At 41.7% G+C, this 18204-nt stretch overlaps 1 protein-coding gene across 2 annotated transcripts in view; it reads left to right on the top strand.

Annotated features, from left to right (window-relative positions):
* The window catches only part of RNGTT (RNA guanylyltransferase and 5'-phosphatase), a 1209919-nt gene that overhangs the window by 380995 nt on the left and 810720 nt on the right, over positions 1-18204 (top strand). For both annotated transcript variants that reach the window (XM_029595427.1, XM_029595426.1), the window contains exon 9: positions 11292-11427. In XM_029595427.1, coding sequence (XP_029451287.1) covers positions 11292-11427 — 136 coding nt within the window. The remainder of the gene's footprint in view (positions 1-11291; positions 11428-18204) is intronic.

Here is an 18204-nt window from a genome sequence, read left to right on the forward strand (position 1 = left end):
TGTGCAGCCCCCCCCCAGGTTCCCCCCCCCTCCCCCCATTTTGGGAGCTTACCTTTCTCTTTCATTTTGGGGGCATAATTTTTATTTTTTGTTTTTCTCGGTTCAGTTTGTTTTCTGAACCCGCCAAAATATATTAAACTAAAAAACACTCCCCCCATCCAAACAACAACAAAAAAGAATCTATTAAAAAAAAACCCCAACAAAAACCAAAATAGGCCTCCCGCGGCTCTGGAAGCACTCTTCTGCCTTCCAGAATTGAACTCTGGGCCCAGGCCTGCCTGACTAGATCTCCTGGGCCCCTTTGCTCTCCTGCTACAAAGGGAACCCAGTCCAGGGCTGAAAACCTCCCTGGACCCCTCCACCCCCTGTTCACATCTTCCGGGACCAGGGAGCTCCCATTCCAGACCCCACTGACCTCCTTCCCTTGGCCCTGGTAAAATCCCTATGAGCCATTTGCTCTTGCCCCAGCACGAGCAGCTTTAAAAATGACACCAGAACAAACCAAAAATGGCCTCACTCATTGCAGTATTTGCATTTGTTTGAGTCGGTTGCACAGCCCTAGTTAATAGGAGTTGCAGGCAGATCCTCCATGGCGCCCCATTAAACTGTAGGCAGTCTTGTGGGACTTCGAAATGCAGCCTAAGTCTGCGGCAGGATATGTTTCACGGGAGAGTAGTATCAGAGGTGCAGCTTTTCTTAGGGTTGGAAGGGGAGGGATAAAAAAAAGAGCCGCATGGATGGACTTGGAGCCTCAGGTTGCAGGTGTCTGATAGCCTGGTGTCTGGCCTCACCCCTGAGGATACAGATTGCTCCTCAGGGGGTTCAAAAGGTAATGCTGCATATCTGGAAAGTGTTCCCAGCATTTAGACGGCCAGGGGGAAGATCAGTGGGCTTCCCTCCCCTGTGTTGTACTGATTTGAAAGTCGTCTTGAAGCTGTGCATTAGTTCTGTAAATTGGAGTTGTTGTCTCAGGTATTGACTATGAGGAGGAATTACTGTGGAAACTGACCTGAACTAGATAAGTGGACCCGATTTAACCTGTAGCCTAACCATGAATGCTTGCAGCCTTGATTGAAGTTGTTTATTTGTACTTGCAGTGCAGCAGAAGTCAGGGAATGTTTATATTATCACCAAATAGTAAATCAGCATTGAGATACCATTCCCAGCATGGTTTGAACTGCAGGGGCTTTCAACGTGACAGTATTCTCCTTTTTTCCATCACCTCCACCATCCTTTCTGTGAAGAAATATTTTTTTAGATTACTCCTTAGTCTACCCCCTTCCACTCCCATCCTGTGACCTCTCGTTCTGGAATCTCTCTTTCGTTGAAAGAAACCAGCCTCTTGTGTATTTAATCCAAGGAGGTATTTAAATGTCTCTCTTATATCTCTCCTTTCCTCCAGGGCATACATGTTTAGATCTGTAAGTCCGTGCCTGTATGCTCTATGATAAAGATTGATGCCTATTTTACTAGCTGCCTTTTGGACCAGTTCTGTTTGATTTATATCCTTTTGATGGTGCTGTCTTCAGAACTAGGAACAGCACTCCAGATGAAGTATCACCAGAGATTTATGCAGAGGCAATATCGCACTCCTTTTCCCTGCTGGTTATTCCTCTCCAATATTCTCTGTATGGATTGGGAGAGAAGGGAGGTGTAAAAACAACTTTGAATCTGTATGTAGCCTCGGGCTGGCCACGGCATCTGGAACAGCCAAGGAAACACAGCAAGACTTGGCTGTTCTGCTTGGGATCAAAGGTTTATTTACAAGAGTTCAAAATAAACAGCGAACAAAACAGTAGCTCACCTCGCTTTAAACATCCAAGCAATTCCTATGTACTCTGTATGGGCATACCATGGGCTTGATGCAGCTCTCCGGGGCCTACCTAACCCTTCTGGGACCTGATTCTTTATACTGTTAAGTAGGAATCCTCCTGGGACCCAGAATCCTTTGCAGCTTTAGACAGACCAAGGCAGATGGCTCTAGGCTGTATTTTAAGGTGGTATGAGGGAATCTTTTGTATACTCCCTCACATTAGGAAAATGAGCTATCAGTTGGACTTAATTGGTCTTGTTTCCTGCAATGGTCCAGGATGGCATTGTTGGAGCCATAAGTAGCATATTTTGAACATTCAGGTATGCTGTTTCTCTGTGACTATTCCTTGTTGATTGACGAACAGGCCCAATCCAAGGCAAATGAGCTAGCCTTATTCTTCCAGCAGAAGATCTCAAACACGCTCGCACTCCTTCCAACCAAGAACACCCCCTTCGCCTCATTCGTCAACTCCCACATGCTTAAGGGAGCCAAATTCAACAACTTCGAATTAACCTCTACTAAAGAGATCAGATCCATTCTAAAGAGACAGAAACCATCCAGCCACACAACAGACAATATACCTTCCAAGCTACTGCTTCTCATCCCTAACACAATCTCCGGACCCCTGGCCAACATCATAAACTGCTGCTTATCTCAAGGATTGTACCCAGACAGTCTAAAAAACGCTTCTCTTAAACCCCTCCTTAAGAAACATAATTTAGACCCTAGCGAACTGGCTAATTTCCGCCCCATATCGAATCTACCTTTTCCTAGCCAAAATTTTAAATCTGCCTGCGGCCTGCGGGTTGGAAGATGGATGCTCAATTTAGCCGGCATCCGTCTTCCGAACCCATGGCTGACAGCGGGTTCGAGAACCGACGCCGGTAAAACTGAGCGTCGGCTGTCAAACCTGCTGACAGCCGCTGTTTCTGTCTAAAAGGAGGCACTAGGGACGCGCCTCCTTATTATCGTGGGCCCTCATTTAAATACTTGATCGTGCGCCCAGGAGAGTGGCCTGGGCACGTGTCGGGAGAGCGGGCGCTCGCCTCGGAGCGCAGGCTCTCCTGCGGGTTTTACTGTATTGGCCCGTGTGTTAGTGTCCAAAGTTAAAGTCTTTACTGTTCAAACAACGGTGATGAATGGCACAATAACTCAAACTGCAGCACCACAGAATTCTCGTGTTTTCTTTTCTTACAGTCTCTTCCCTCTATCTGTGTAGGATTCACATATCAGGGCCAGGAAAACTTCCATTCTCTCGGATTAGGTAAAGTGGATCTCCCAGCTGGGCAGAGTCTCTTTTGACTGGTCAAAAACCCCTTCCAACCTGATAAAAATGGTAAAAGTCTATGACAGAGAATAAATCTTCTTTCTTTCCTCAGGATAGTGTCCTCAGGATATGGGTGTCCCTTGTGATTTTTGGTTTCCCTTACTCACGGTTAGTAGATCTTCAGGATCTTTCCTTGGTTATTACACAGTCTCTTTATTTCTTCTTTCTGGATCCCTGGTGGAAGGGATCCCCATGAAACAAGCAGGTCTCTTTACTTCAAACAGGAAGCAAGGGCAGCCAAGACTTCCTCCTGGATCTTGAAATCAGTCTGTTTTCCCCAAAAGAGTTTAACACCGAGCTTCCTCCTCATGGTAGGTCACTACCACTTCAGGGGCAGGTCTTCCCTATCCCTGGGCATTTCCTTGTCTCTGGACACCCTGAGTCCAAGAAAGGCCCAGGTGTCCAGAGAGGCTGCAACCACTTAAAATCCGAAAAAAAAAGACCCAGAGGGAAAATCCTAACCAGCCAGTGAGTAGACTGAAAAAGGAAACCCCCCTCCTGACCCTGGTCAGGACCAGCAAACAGGGCTTGGCTGGCTCCTCTGACAGGGCCTGAAAAAAAACAACTCAAGAAAAACTCCTCTATTGCCTCCTAACTTTCAGCAGACCTAAAAGGACTGCCTCCCGAGCTCTCTGGAAGATGGTCATTCCAGACCCCTCAGAGGGAGGGGGTGCATTTGAATGGTAACCTCCCAATAACCCTGCATTACTCTGTCTGAACTAAGGGCGCACCCTGGTCTAAATGGTGACTTTAACCATAGGGACCGTCACCATTCAAATTTGGACAAGGGCGGAGACTCTTGCACAGATTTACAGCAGAGCTCACCAATGATATTGCATAACAATAAACAGCAGCACTTCTTTAGGACTGAAAGACTTATAATATTGTAAGTAGTTTAATATTTTCATTAGCACACGTGCTTTTGACTTTTACAGTGAAATGCCAAGACCTGTCGTGCCTAATAAAGTTCTGATCTGAGTTATCTGTTTCATTGATATCTCCTACAGTTTCTTTATCACAGCCACTCGTGAACTGCATACATTGGTAATAGATCACACACCCCCATCTAGTGAGACTATTACTTTGATTTATGTAAAAGCATTACCATCTATAAAACCACATAATTTCAATATCCTTCGCTTCCAAGTTTGTAAGGAGTTAAATCTTTAATAGAATTTTGTAGCTCTTCTGCATTGAATTGACAGAGAAACTTCAAACTGGTATTTTGCTGATATTGTTATGCAAATCTACTTTTGAGTGCCTTATTTCATCTTGCCCTGTGTGCTGTAATGAGGCACAGCACCCCACAGACACCGAAGGCACTAATTCCTTCTCGGATATGCTATGATGATCTGTCTTTGTGACTACTCACTCATTAAAGGTCTGACACTGTGTATATAAGACTGGCATGGCAAATTCCTTATGCTGTTTTCACTTTGTGTTTCTTATTAGCATAAATCTGTTCAGAAATCAGAGAAGAATTGTACCATTACAGGGAGCATGATGTGAATAGCTTAACATAAGGAAAACATCTTTTCCATCTTAAAATGTAACTTATTTAGAGCAAAAGGAAGCAAATCTCAAACCCATTTTTGCTGAAATATACCACTGTTTTGTGTCACTGAGCTCTGACTCTCCATAGTGAAATACAAAGTGACTGACTTCTGTGTCGTGCGTTCCACTGGAACCGCGTTTTCCAACCTTTTCAAGTCCAAGGCACACAGACATTAACAAAAATGTTGTGTGGCACTCCAGCCTCGGCAAGCAGGCAGTGCGGAAATGTAGAAGGATACACATTACCAAAAGAAGAATTAGGGAAGCACTGAAAGCCCTACCAATCTCGCTGCCAAATTTTGAAACAAAGGGGGAGAGGGGGCGGCGAGAGACACTTGAACCCATCCCAGTGGAGCTTCTCCCTCTATATACAAGTGCAGCAGGAGAAGGGAGAAGTTGGCACGTTGAGGGTAGCCGGCTCACTTAGTTGTCACATGTGGCTGCCTGAGCTCCTTCACTGCTTCTGCTTCGAAGAGTCAGAGTGAGTCGCATCCAGTGCCCAGTGTACACTCAGCCTGGGAATAAGACAGAGGTTAGGACTAAAAGGAGGAGTCTTTGGGGGGGGGGGGGGGGGAGGAGGACATGGTGTGTGCAATGTATGGTGCTGCAGAAGGCATGGCCAAGCTATCTGTGCCCTGCTTGCTGCCCATTAATTGACACTTGAAGGCTCATGCTGTCACTAGGGAAAAGTGGCATGCATGATTGCACACATTCTCAGAAAGGAGCTCCTACATGTTTAAGAATCTCTACTGTTGTGTCTTGTTGCTGCGAGGTGCTGAGAGCGGAGTCCATGTGCTGGCCTGGATCTAAGCATGAGGCAGTAGTGACTTTTCCATGGCACACTGGGTGGGAAACGCTACTTAGAAAGCAGCACACACTGTATATTCATTTTTACGTGTGCAAAATGTGCTCTTATAGGTACTGTTCAATGGACATAATATCTTCATTACATTTAAATCATATTAATAATATATAATCAAAATCAGGAAAAAAATACACCTCTCTATAAAGATAGACATCTGAATTGAGCAAGTCCACGTTGTAAGGAGAGACACACCGATACCACAATAAAAAGGAAAGTACAATTAAAGAAATAACAAAAGGAACCCAATGTACTCTTCCCTATCCCTCTGACAGCCCATTCAACGTACTTATTAAACAGGAAAGTCTCAAAATGTGACAGGTTCACAAAAATATATCTAGTTCCTTGATATAACACTATATACTTACATGGAAATTTTGATGCCCCAGTTGACAAAACAGGAGTTTTAAATGCAAAAATAATTTCTTCCTAGCCTGGGTCTTTCTTCACATATCAGGGAAGACTTAAATCTTCTGGCCACAAAATGGAATCTCTTTCTATTTAGAATATTGATGTGAAAATATATCTTTATTTTGATCTAATGCAAAAGTGACAAAAGTGGATCTTGTAATATTTTCGTATGAAGATTGAAGAAATAGAAAGAGATCCAAGTTGGAGAATGGGACCAATAAATCAGAAGCACCCTCCTCCTTACTTGGAGCCCTTTTCATGTTAGGAACATAAAAATAATTTGATAATAGAAAAGACTTCTCAGGAGTAAATTGCAATATGTCTGTTGGATATTTCTTAAATAATTCTAATCCAGAGAGAGAATGAGTTTAGGACATTTCAGTAATCAAGGATTTTTAACTCTTTTCCAGAGACTCACAATTATGATGGATAGATAAATTGTCTTTAATGCTTGTAGCAACAGATGATTGAATATTAGAAACAGCACCAGATTGAGTAGAAACAGGTGATTGAACTTTACCAAGTCATTGATCAATCTTGGCTAATTTAATAGACACTCTTTTGAATTGGTCTGTACTTGTTAAACAATCCTCCAGATATCTCTTAAGGAGATATCCCCATGTTCTGCTAAAGGACCATAAGCCTTAACACCCCGTAAAGCATTGGGTGAGGCAGGAACAGAAATCCCACCTAGTTGCTCACCAGTTCAAAATGTACCCAAAGCCTGATCCTCCAAAAGAGGCTCTGGCGTAGGAACAAGCCAGGCTAGATCTCCATGATTAACCTTATCCTCTTGACCCACAAGAGGAATCGCGTTAACCACCTCATTAGCTGTGGGATTCTCTTGTCCATTTCCTTGAGATGAATGAAGGGGGGGGGGGGGGGGAGAATGCGAGCGACAAAACTCAGGGAGGTATCTGTTGGCTCTGTATTCAGTGTTAACCTGCAATGGTGAGTCGGCTCAGAGGACATGGAGATTCATGTGTCCACGTTGCGGTGTCGAAATTCATGGGAACATGTGAATCTTCCCTTTCCTCTTCTTACCCATTCCATGGGGAGGAAGGGAAAAGGACCATAGGCAGGCTGATGGCCGCTGGTGTTTTAGTTGCCCAACGTGTAGATGACCGGGGAGGGTCGTGGGGATGGTGTCCTCTGTGTCTCTTCCCAGGTCTCAGGGATCCAGGCAGGGTAAGGGGTCTGTCCCCCACATATTTTGTATGCAAAATTGTTTTCAGTGTTGGAAAAAATTTTCCCTGTTTCAAGCAACTGTGTTGTGTAACTTGATTAAAGTTTGTTTGACTGGTAATATGAATCCAAACTGTTTGCTCTCCCATTCTCCGTCCCTCCAATAGTGCTCATTAATGGATAAAACATTTTTTAACTTACATTTCGATAACCTCCATGCACAGCATTTCCTATCAGTAAATTGAAAAAATCAACAGCATTTCGCATTAAATTCCAAATATGCTGAGGTAAAATTTAAAACACGTTTACTAAAAATAAGAGTACAAAGGTTTTGAATTTTACTGCAGCACATTTGGGCTTTAGCATGAAATGCTGGCTATGTTGGTTGCTGATTTTTTTTTTTTTTTTTTAATTTACTGACAGCAGATGTTTTTTTAAGAGCTTTGTATGGCTTCAAGATCATCCAAAGTATTTCCAGTTTGGCATCATTTCTATTATTTTTGGTGACAGTCACTGTTTAGTTTAGATTTTGTGGTTATGTTCATAATAAATAATAATTGAAAAATAATTTAAAAGTTTATGGAAATTTTTCTGATTGAAGATTGTGATACTGTGAGGCCCACCATGACTTCTTCACATTTGGCTCTCACCTGAAATCGTTTCCTCTGGGTTTTTGTTTTTTTTTTTGTTTTAAATTTCTTGAAATATTTGAATTCTATTATTGATGGGTAACTTATTTCTGATTCTGTAGATCATGTTAGGAGTTCCTTTTGGACTGTTGTATTCTACTTTCTCTCACTTTCCTCAAACATTTTTTGACTCAGCTATAGTATACAAACCTGCAGAGAAAGTGGAAGAGCTATGTAATACTGACAGGAGCATATATCCCAACAGAAGAGATCAAGGTGGCAACAGAAGTAAGGCCTAGAGAAAAGAGGAGAGAGATGCTAGAGTCTTAGTTATAGCACAAGAAAGAAGCACACCGTTCATGTAAAGCTGTGCAGTGTTCTGCATCAGCTAGAAATCAGGATTCTAGGGCAGTGGGTCTCAACAGGTGTGTTGCGAGGTCACGGAAGATATGTCGCAGGCCCAGCTCTTTCCTCATCAGTCTGGACAGGAGTTGACTGATTTCTCCTTTATTACTGGGTATGAAAGGAAGCTGCTCTTGCTTCCTTCTCCTCTTCCTGGCCCAGTGGGAGGTTATTCCCTTCTCTTTCACCAAGATCAGAGCGAGATATCTCCAACTCCTGTTCATATATGGGCCCGGCAGGATTCCAACTTTATCTTCCTCTGCCTGGCTTGGCAGTGAGGCTGCTGATGCTCTCTTCACCCCATGGGGCCTGGATGTGAAAGCAGGAGCATAAGGGAGAAATGTACGTGCTCTATAGATTCGCTGCTGCTGCTGCTGCCTCCTTATCTTCTTCTTCTCCTCAATGCTTCTTGCTCTCATCTGCTGGTAAAGCAGGGGGGTGACTCTGGATTGGACTGAAAGCTTTTATGTGGCTGGGCACCAGGAGGAGGGAGAAATGTGCTGGGCAGGAAGGCCTTGGGAGATAGGGAGTCAGGCGTCTTCTGGGTAGGAAGGGGTGGGGGAAAGGAGGTTGGGGTAGCTGGGTCGGGAGAGGTGAAGGAAAGAGGGGGCTGGGGGCTTCTGGGCAGGGAGGAGAGATGGAAGTGGAGGGAGAGATGGAGGTGTGGGACCTGCTGGGTTGGCAGAGAAGGGAGGTCAGGGGTTGCTGAGCAGGAAGGGGTGGGAAAGAGGTGTCAGAGGTATGCTGGGGAGGGAAGGGGAGGGCAGGGAGAGTTGAGCAGGGGAGAGAGGCGGCACAGGGAGAGAGGATGCAGGGGTAGGGGGTGTCGGAAATATTGGACAGGGATATTTATTTATTTATTTATTTATTTAAGGATTTATATACCGGAGGTTCCTGTATAATATACATATCACCCCGGTTTACAATGAACAGTAACTATCGCTTCAAGTTAGCGGTTTACAATGAACATAGTTATGCGCATGATATGCGCATGAGAAGGGATGATTGAGTAGTTGGGAGACGTGAGGGGTAATGGGGGCATGGAGGGGAGTGACTGGGTACAAGGGCCATACTATGTCAGTTTTGAGAATATGCATTTCTTCTCTCTTTGAACTTTGTTTAGTGTAGGAGGAACTATATTTCAGTTTCTAGTTCTCCACTTTTGCACTGCATGCAGAAGGTGGTCTTGGGGTTTCCATTCCAGTTTTTGTTTCCGCATTTGTAATTTGTGATCTTTTATTCTATATTAGGTGAAGGCAGGTCTGTCTGTATTCTGTATATTTGTGACTAAAATGAGGTCCTTTACTAGCAAGTAGGGATTTGTATCGGTCTTATTTGTTGTATTTTCTCAATATTATATTGCACTGGTGGTGAACTGCTGCGTTTTCATGAGTAGGCCTATTGCTGTTTCATTTCTTGGAGTTAGTGCTGCTTTACAATGAAAGGGTTTGATAAACATACACAGAGTGGGGATTGTTTGTTTATTTCCAGGTGTTGTATTATTTTGCACAGATGACACCAGAATCAGAATATCTTTTTGTATGGTGAATTGTACAGGGAAATGTCTTAGTTCTGCTCTGCACTCAGTGTTAGGAAGTGGGAGATTACTGGATGCAGAGTACGTATATGTTTGTATTTACTCCCATGATGGTCATGTGTTCAGCGTGTCACGCGGGTGAGTTTCATCTCTCAGGTGTGTCCTGATAGAAAAGAGGTTGAGAACCACTGTTCTAGGGTATGTTAAAGTATTAGAAAAATGTAATGATAGCTTTGGTAATGGATGCATTCAAGCAGCATGGCAAGTTAATGTATGAGAATGAGACAGAGAGAGATACAAATGTGAGACTTCTGCAGGCAGGGCTTAAAACATAGGTTGCTAGAATTAAAGCAGGAGCATATTAAAGAATCTATTCTTACCAGCATTGGATACCAGTAATGCGCGTGGATGAGGCTGAACCATTCTGGTTCTTTCTACCTCAGCTCTCCATACTTTTTTTTGAGGCCCTCCAGCTCCTAGGAGTTTTCAGGCTAAGCAATACATTTCCAGAGGAAGGCCTGCCAGGAGGTGGCCTGTGTTTGCAAGCCTCATTGCCTACCACACTGTGGGAGAGGGGAGGCGAGGGACAGAGGGGTAGGTATGTGGGTGGGGGGAGGGGGAGCAGAGTGTGAACTTTTCTGTTATAGGATCAGATTCTCTAGGAGCTGGAGATCTGCTCTGCTGAAATGTTGTTTTCCTCCTCTTCGTCGTCATTTTCTATCATTGGTGTTACATGCATAGAACGGGAAATGAGGGGTTACATTCACCTGGATACTAGAGGGTGCTATGTTTATCCAGAGCCTAAAAGTTCGGGAATAATTGGTGAATTGTGGTTTTACAACAGGGCTTGGACTCTGAAATGAACTCTCTTCCTTACCCCTTTTCCAACAGTCTAATTTAATGATTTTTTTTTTTGTCTTTTTCATAATTTACAAGAAACGTAATGTGTGCATAATGATGAGAGTGAGAAAGCTCCTTTACAGAATGGTGCAAATGAATTACATAAGGTAAATTCTAAGCTGCCAGCTTAAATACTCATGAGCATCTAAACATTTCTCACTTCTCAGGGACCATTTTGCCAGGTTATATAATCGTGTGTGTTGCAAATTGAATTTTGGGCCTGCCTTGGAAGTGAACCAGAGAATTTGTCAATAAATTAATCTCCCATGAATTGTGATGCCATTTTTTTCCCCGCAATCATAAATTCACACATTTTAGCCTTTCACATACTTAAATCTGAGGGATTACTGTATAGGCCTTTAATCAAAATGATGATTAAAAGGGCCCCTTTCCAAACAGGCACATGCTACACACTTCCAGACCTTCCCCCTTTTTTTTTTTTAATGAGCCTTTTAGCAGAAACCAACAGCTCACTAGTTCCTTGGATTTAATGGGCGCAAGAGAGAAAACAGTAAAGATGTAGCTGGTTTATAGAGTATCAGGTGCTGCATTTCAATGAGCTTGAATTTTGTTTTTCTCTGAAGGTTGTTAATTAATCCAAATGTTATGCCATTCAGCTACAAAAAGACCGTGGGTGGTGGTATAATCATCTTTAACTTTTTGTCTTGCAGATACATGATGTTAATTGATGGCAGGAATGAAGTTTTTATGATTGATAGAGATAATTCTGTGTTTCATGTATCTAATCTGGAGTTTCCATTTCGTAAAGACCTTCGTATCCATTTAGCAAACACTCTGTTGGATGGGGTAAGGCATGCAATATTTGTTTGTCATAGTAATATTTATTTTGCATACCTGAAAGAAGTATAATAGCTCATTGTTAAAGAGCCATGGCAAGCGAACCTACTCAGAATAAGATAAGAGGGCTATTAGATGCATATATACCCAGAAGTAAGCCCTGGAATGACGAATAATGTAAATTCAGAAGAATTATCACATCATATTGTTGTGCTTTGTGTGACAAGGTGACATTGACCTGCCCTGTTAATTCAGGATTTCTTATTTCCCCAAATCTTACAACTTTGTAAAGATACTTTAAAAAAAAACAAAACCAAAAAACCCCCAAAAAACTTTTATTGGCCCTTCCAGGAGATTTCCAGTTGTACAGTGCTTTTACAATATGAAATTCTACTGCTGAGTGGAATGCTAGCTGCTTACTTTTTATTAGTCCATTAATGTGGAGGGGTGGTATCTCCTTTCAAACAGCTCTGTCCTTTGCTACCCTTCATACAAATTCTACAAATAGATGGACTCCTAATTTTTTCCACTGGGCATGAGTTTCCCCTCCCATCTACAGCCTATCTGTCTACAAGCTCTTAGAGGTTGCTTGAATAGAGCCTCTCATTGACTAACATTTGCTGCTGCTCCTTTTTCTTGCAGATAGTTACAAAAGAAAGGATTTTAACATTTCTTTCCTGGTTTTCTATGTGAGATCTATCTCATCACATACCTGTTATATGATCCTCTGTAAAATAGACTTCATTGTAGAAGCACACTGAATAACTCATTTTGAATTTAAGTAATAGATTCCTGTGTATTAAGAACATACGAAGTACCATGCTGGGTCAGATTAAGGTCCATTGAGCCTTGCACTCTATCTTTGACAGTAGCCAGTCCTGGTCACAAGTACCTGGCAGATCCCCACTAGTTGATCTGTTTCTTGTATCTCACTCTCAGGGATAAGTGCTGGCTTTCCCAAGTCTAATTGGCTAATAACCGTGTATGGATTTTTCCTTTAGGAATTTGTCAAAATCCTCTTTCGAACCCCACTATCAGGCTGATGCTATAAGCTGTGCACGGGTTTACTCAAGGTTGGGTGGGTATTTTGGGTGTGCAATAATAGTATCTAATGCAGCAAGGAGAATAGTGCTTCTAAAATGCGGACCTTAACAAAAGCATACCACATAGCGCCAATTGCATTTAAATTCCACGCAGATGATAGTATTAGTTATTACCGCCCGATGCAGGCAAGCACGCCCAGAGGCTTCGGTGTCCAACACACATTTTTTAATGTGAGGAATTTAACTCTAGCTTTGGAGGTGCAGTAAAGTTAACTCGCAGTCAAGGACTCATGAGAAACATAAAAAAAATATGGTCTTCTGTGTTGCGATAAATGTGTCCTCCTCCTTAGTATCATCCTGACTCTTGAATTTACTGCTTCCGGTGGAGAAAAATATATATCCATTGATTTGATTAAAAAGAAGCACACTTTTGTTATGAATGCCCAATTTAGAAACCTGTGACAATGGGCGCCTGATATAATAAACTTCAGCATTAAATCAGCAAAGCCTATGAACCTCAGTAAAATAACCAAAAAGAAGCATGCCCAAAACGGACGCTCGTATTGAATGCCCGTTGCAATAAACTCTTTTGGGTGCCAGAAATGCACAATTCTCCATCACTGCACTCTTTTTTTTTTTTTTTTTTTTTTTTTTTTTTACGCTGCTCCGATTTTATTCTCATTTAAATACTGTATCGTGTGCACAGGGTGGATGTGGATGTGCGTGCATTAGGAAAAGGAGTGCTCAATACAAGCGCCGGTTTTGTGTGTGCATCTTATTGCATTGGCCTGCATTTTAGATGTTTTGACCACATCTTCCAGCAACAGATTCCTTAGCTTGATTGTGCACTGAGAGAAAAAAAATACTACTGTGGTTTGTTTTAAATGTGCCAGTTGCTAGTTTAATGGAGTGTCTCGTAGTCCTAGTGTTGTTTGAAAGGGTAAATAACCATTTCAACTCTTTCATAATTTTGTAATTTCAGTCATATTCTCTCTGTCTTCCCTTTTGCAAGCTAAAGAGCCCTAATAATAAATCTGTTTAGCTTTTCTCCATAAGGGGGCTTTTCCATCCCTTTATCATTTTTTTGCTCTTTTCTGTATCTTTTCTATCTCCGTTATGTCTTTATTGAGAGAGAGCAACTGGACTGCACACAATACTCAAGGTATGGAGACACCATGGATCTGTACAAAGCCATTAAGTTATTCTGGGGTAGATATTCAAAACAGGCCATGTAAGTAACTTAGCCGGTTAGAACTAATCCAGCTAAATTACGATGTATATTCAGCGACACGCCAAAGCCACTGAACATAGATGTATCTGTGCGCACTTCGCCGGATAAGTGAGACTTGCTCTATAGGGCGTCTAAACTTAGACATAAACTTATGTGGCTAACTCTGATTATTGGTAGTTAGCTACATAAGTTATACAGCTAACTTGCTCCGCCTTCGATCCGCTCAGTACACACCTACTTTTTGTGTGTGTAACTTTTAGCCGTATAAGAACTTATACTGCTAAACAGCAGCTGCTGAACATAGGCGCATAAGCAGTGGCCACTACTTAGCCAGATAGGTCCCATTTATCTGGCTAAATAGCACTGAATGCTCTGACTATCTACCCATCACAGTTTTGTTCTCTATTGTTTTCCAAATAATTCCTAACATTCTATTTGCCTTTTTGACTGCTGCTGCACTGAGTCGACGATTTCAAGGTATTATCCACAAGGACTCTGAGGTCCTTTTCCTTGGTGATCACTCCTAACACAGATTCCAGCATTGTGTACCTGTAATTGGGATTATTTTTCCTTACATGCATTACTTTGTATTTGTCCACATTAAATTGCTTTTGCCACTTAGAATCCCAGTCTCCTAGTCTCACAGGATCCTTCTGCAGTTCTTCACAATCTGCCATTGTAACAACGCAAAACAATTTTGTGTCATCTGCAAATCTGGTTACCTAACTTGTCATTCCTTTTTCCAGATCATTTATGAATATGTAAAATTGCAGAAGTCCCAATACAGACCCCTAGACCACTCCACTAATGACCTTTCTCCATTTAGAAAACTGATCATTTAGTCCCACCCTCTGTTTCCTGTCTTTTATCCAGTTACCAATCCACAGTAGGACACTACCTCCAATTCCATTACCTCCCAATTTCCTGAGTAGTCTTTAGTGAGGGACTTTGTCAGATGCTTTCTGAAAATCCAACTGTATCATCTGGTTCACCTTTGTCTGCATGTTTATTTATCCCTTCAAAAAAATCTAGTAAATTGGTAAGGCAAGTCTTCTCTTTGCAAAAACCATATTGACTCCCCCATATTAAACCATGTCTATTTATGTGGTCAGTAATTTAAGAATAGCGTCAACCATTTTGTCCTCACAGTTGTTAGGCTGACCAGTCTATAGATTCTGGGATCACTCCTAGATCCCTTTTTAAAAATTGGCATCACATTGGCCAACCTCCAGTCTTCTAGTACCATGGCTGTTTTGAATGACACCACAGTTTTGTGATTTCATTTTAGAGTTCGTTCAGAACTCTGGGGTGAATACCATCTGGTCCCAGTGATTTTTTATTCTTTAGTCTGTCAATCTGAGTTATGTCCTCCAGTTTCACAATGATTCCATCTAGTCACTCAGTCATCACCATCAAAAAATGTTTCTGGTTTGAGTACGACCCCTACATCCTTTTCTGATGCAAAGAATTAATTTAGATTTTCTGCTATTTCCTTGTTCTCCCTGACTACCTCTTTTATGTCTTGGTTATATAGCAACATAACTGAGCTCATCACAGGCTTCTTGCTTCAAATGTACTTGAAAAAGCTTTATTACTATTTTCTACTTCTATGGCACACTTCCTTTTACCTTCTCTTAACCTGCTTAATTTCTTTTTTACATCTAATTTGCTAGTGCGTCTGCTCTTCCTTATTTTCCTCATTTGTGTTTTTTGAATGACACTCTTTAGGCTTTTATTGCCACTTTCACCTCGCCATGCTGGCAGTTGTTTGGTTTTCCTTCAACCTTTTTTAATGCACAGAATACATTTTGTCTGTGTCTCAAGCACACAATTTTTGTGACATTTCTAGTTTCTAATATTTGTCTCCCTGTTTAAGGTTGTAGTTTGTTTTATGGTATGTTGGGGTGTTGTAGTGGAGCTTGGAAAGATGAACTTTTGGGCCAAGAAAGACTTGTTAGTGAGTGTACTGTGGATTAACATTTTTAATCTTTAGTGGAGAAATAATTATTTTTACAATCCATTTCTTTTTTTTTTTTTAATAATTTATTAATTTTCATCAAATGACATACATCATAGAATATAAGAAATAAACAATTGATATGTATACACACTCAGGAAATAAATTAGAAAAACAAAAAGAAGATTGTATCACATTATCCCATAATTTGGGGGAGAAAAAGGAAACTAATATAACATTACTAACAAATTTGTTGTAAAAGTAACGTCACAGAAGGGTCCAGGAGGTGTTATCTTTTTATTGGGCCATAGTCTCGGGAGTCGCAACCTGATTTTTATCTACAATAAATGTTTCTAAATGTGTGGGGTCAACAAAACCAAATTTCTTCCCTTGATAATTAATCAGGCACAAGCAAGGAAACTTTAAGAAGGTAGCACCTAATGCCAAAACACGATCTCTTAATGATAGAAAATACCTTCTTCTTACTTGAGTGGCTCTCGCCACATCTGGAAATATTTGGACTTTGTGTCCACAAAACAATATATCCTTGTGTCTGAAAAATCTTCTAAATAAATTTTCTTTATCTTGCTCAGCTAGGCATGAAACAAAGAGAGTTGCTCTATTATTGATCAGGTCCACCGACTCTTCTAAAAAAGTCGATATACCTGGAGAGGATACTGATTCTACTACATTTTGTCCACTTTTTAAGCAAATAATAAATTTTAGACACTTTTGGAATTTCCTCTTCCTCATATAATAAATTCTCTTTCAAATATTTTTTAAACATCTCCCATGGGGAGAGAAGCAGAGTTATGGGAAAATTAATAATCCTTAAGTTTTTTACTCTATGTAAATTTTCAATATAATTCAACTTCCTTTCGAATAGCTAAGCTATCATGGATAAAGGCATTTTCAGAATTTTGGATCATTTGAACTTTAGTTGTAATCACAAGCATTTCTTTTTCACATTTATCAACTTTCTTTCCCTGTTCTTCAATCAAACTACTATTAGTTCTTATTAAAGTTAACAGGGATTCATTCATCTTATTCACATTACTATCAAGTTTTAGTATCATATTCACAAGATCCAACAAGGTAACATTAGTTCTGTTGTATTACCAGATAATGTTCCTTCCTAAACTAGTTGATAGTGTTTCTTTTGAATCGACTAAAACTTTTGAAACGGCATTCGCAGTCCAGTGAACATTGACCTGTTGATTCAGGTCTAAGTCCCCTTGGGCCTCTCCTACCAGATTTCCAGTTGCGACAATTCCCGTTGGTTGAATCGGAGACTTCGGTCCATTGCCAGGACTCAGGGAGATCAGTGACGATGCTCCCAAACTGTCCTCTCGGGGCGTTTCCATCACCTTCACAACGTGATGGTCCATTGGGCCAATAGGTTGTTGATGCAAAGGAAAAGAGGTGGAGATTTTCGCTTTCCTCTTTCTACCCATTAAGGAACGAATAACAAAATTCAAAAAATCTCTCCGGCCTTCTCCAGCCAAAGCCGTGCGCCGGCGGCTGCGGGGCGCCGCCCTTCCGCAGATTTTTATAGTCAGTCGGGAGGCGTCTCTGCTGACGTCACCAGCCAGCGACCACAGCACTGTCACCGGGATGTTTCTCGGGGTACCGGAATCGGTTGCAGGTAGGGAGAGCGATGGCCTCCTCCCTTCTCCTTCTTTCGCTCCCCCCCAATCCATTTCTTTGTTGGGTCTTCCATTATGCAACAGCAGTGTTTTTTGTATACGGTGCTGCTCACTTCTTCTTTTAAGTTGCCATCAAATTGTCAAGATGCTTTTAGACAAAAGGCTTGCTAATTGTCAGGCCGATACAGTAAAAATCGCGGGAGAGCGGGCAAGCGCGCACACAGGCCACTCTCCTGTGCGCGCGATTCAGTAAATTAATTTAAATTAGGGCCCACGGTAAAAAGAGGCGCTAGGGACACTAGCGTACCTAGCGTCTTTTTTTGGAAAGGAGCGGCGGCTGTCAGCGAGTTTGACAGCCGACACTCAATTTTGCTGGCGTCGGTTCTCAAACCCGCTGACAGCCATGGGTTCGGAAACCAGATGTTGGCAAAATTGAGTGTCCGATTTTCAAGAAGCCGCGGGCCGATTTCAAAATTATTATTATTTTTTTTAACTTTCAGGACCTCTGACTTTTCCGGGGCTGAGAGAAATTAACGCCTACCTTTGGGTAGGCGCTAATTTCGCTTGTCTGCACATTTTACTTTCTGAATCGCGAGGGCATAACTAATAGGGCCATCAACATGCATTTGCATGTTGCGGGCGCTATTAGTTTCAGGGGGGGTAAAGCTAGCGTGTCGAAAACGCGCGTCCAAATGCAGGTTAACAGTGTGCTCTGCACTGTACTGTATCGGCCCATGTGTTTGTCATAGCAAACATAAGAAACGAATAGAGTGATTTGTATCATTTTTCTTTAGTTGAATCACTGATAAAGTCATTGTAGAGTTTTATCAACTTAGAAATTTCCCCCTTACATGTTATCCTCCTCTTATTTGAAATAGGGATCTTACCAAGACTTGATTCCAGTCTGGG

The sequence above is a fragment of the Rhinatrema bivittatum genome, chromosome 3 (genome assembly GCF_901001135.1).
Source record: "Rhinatrema bivittatum chromosome 3, aRhiBiv1.1, whole genome shotgun sequence".
Taxonomy (NCBI): domain Eukaryota; kingdom Metazoa; phylum Chordata; class Amphibia; order Gymnophiona; family Rhinatrematidae; genus Rhinatrema; species Rhinatrema bivittatum.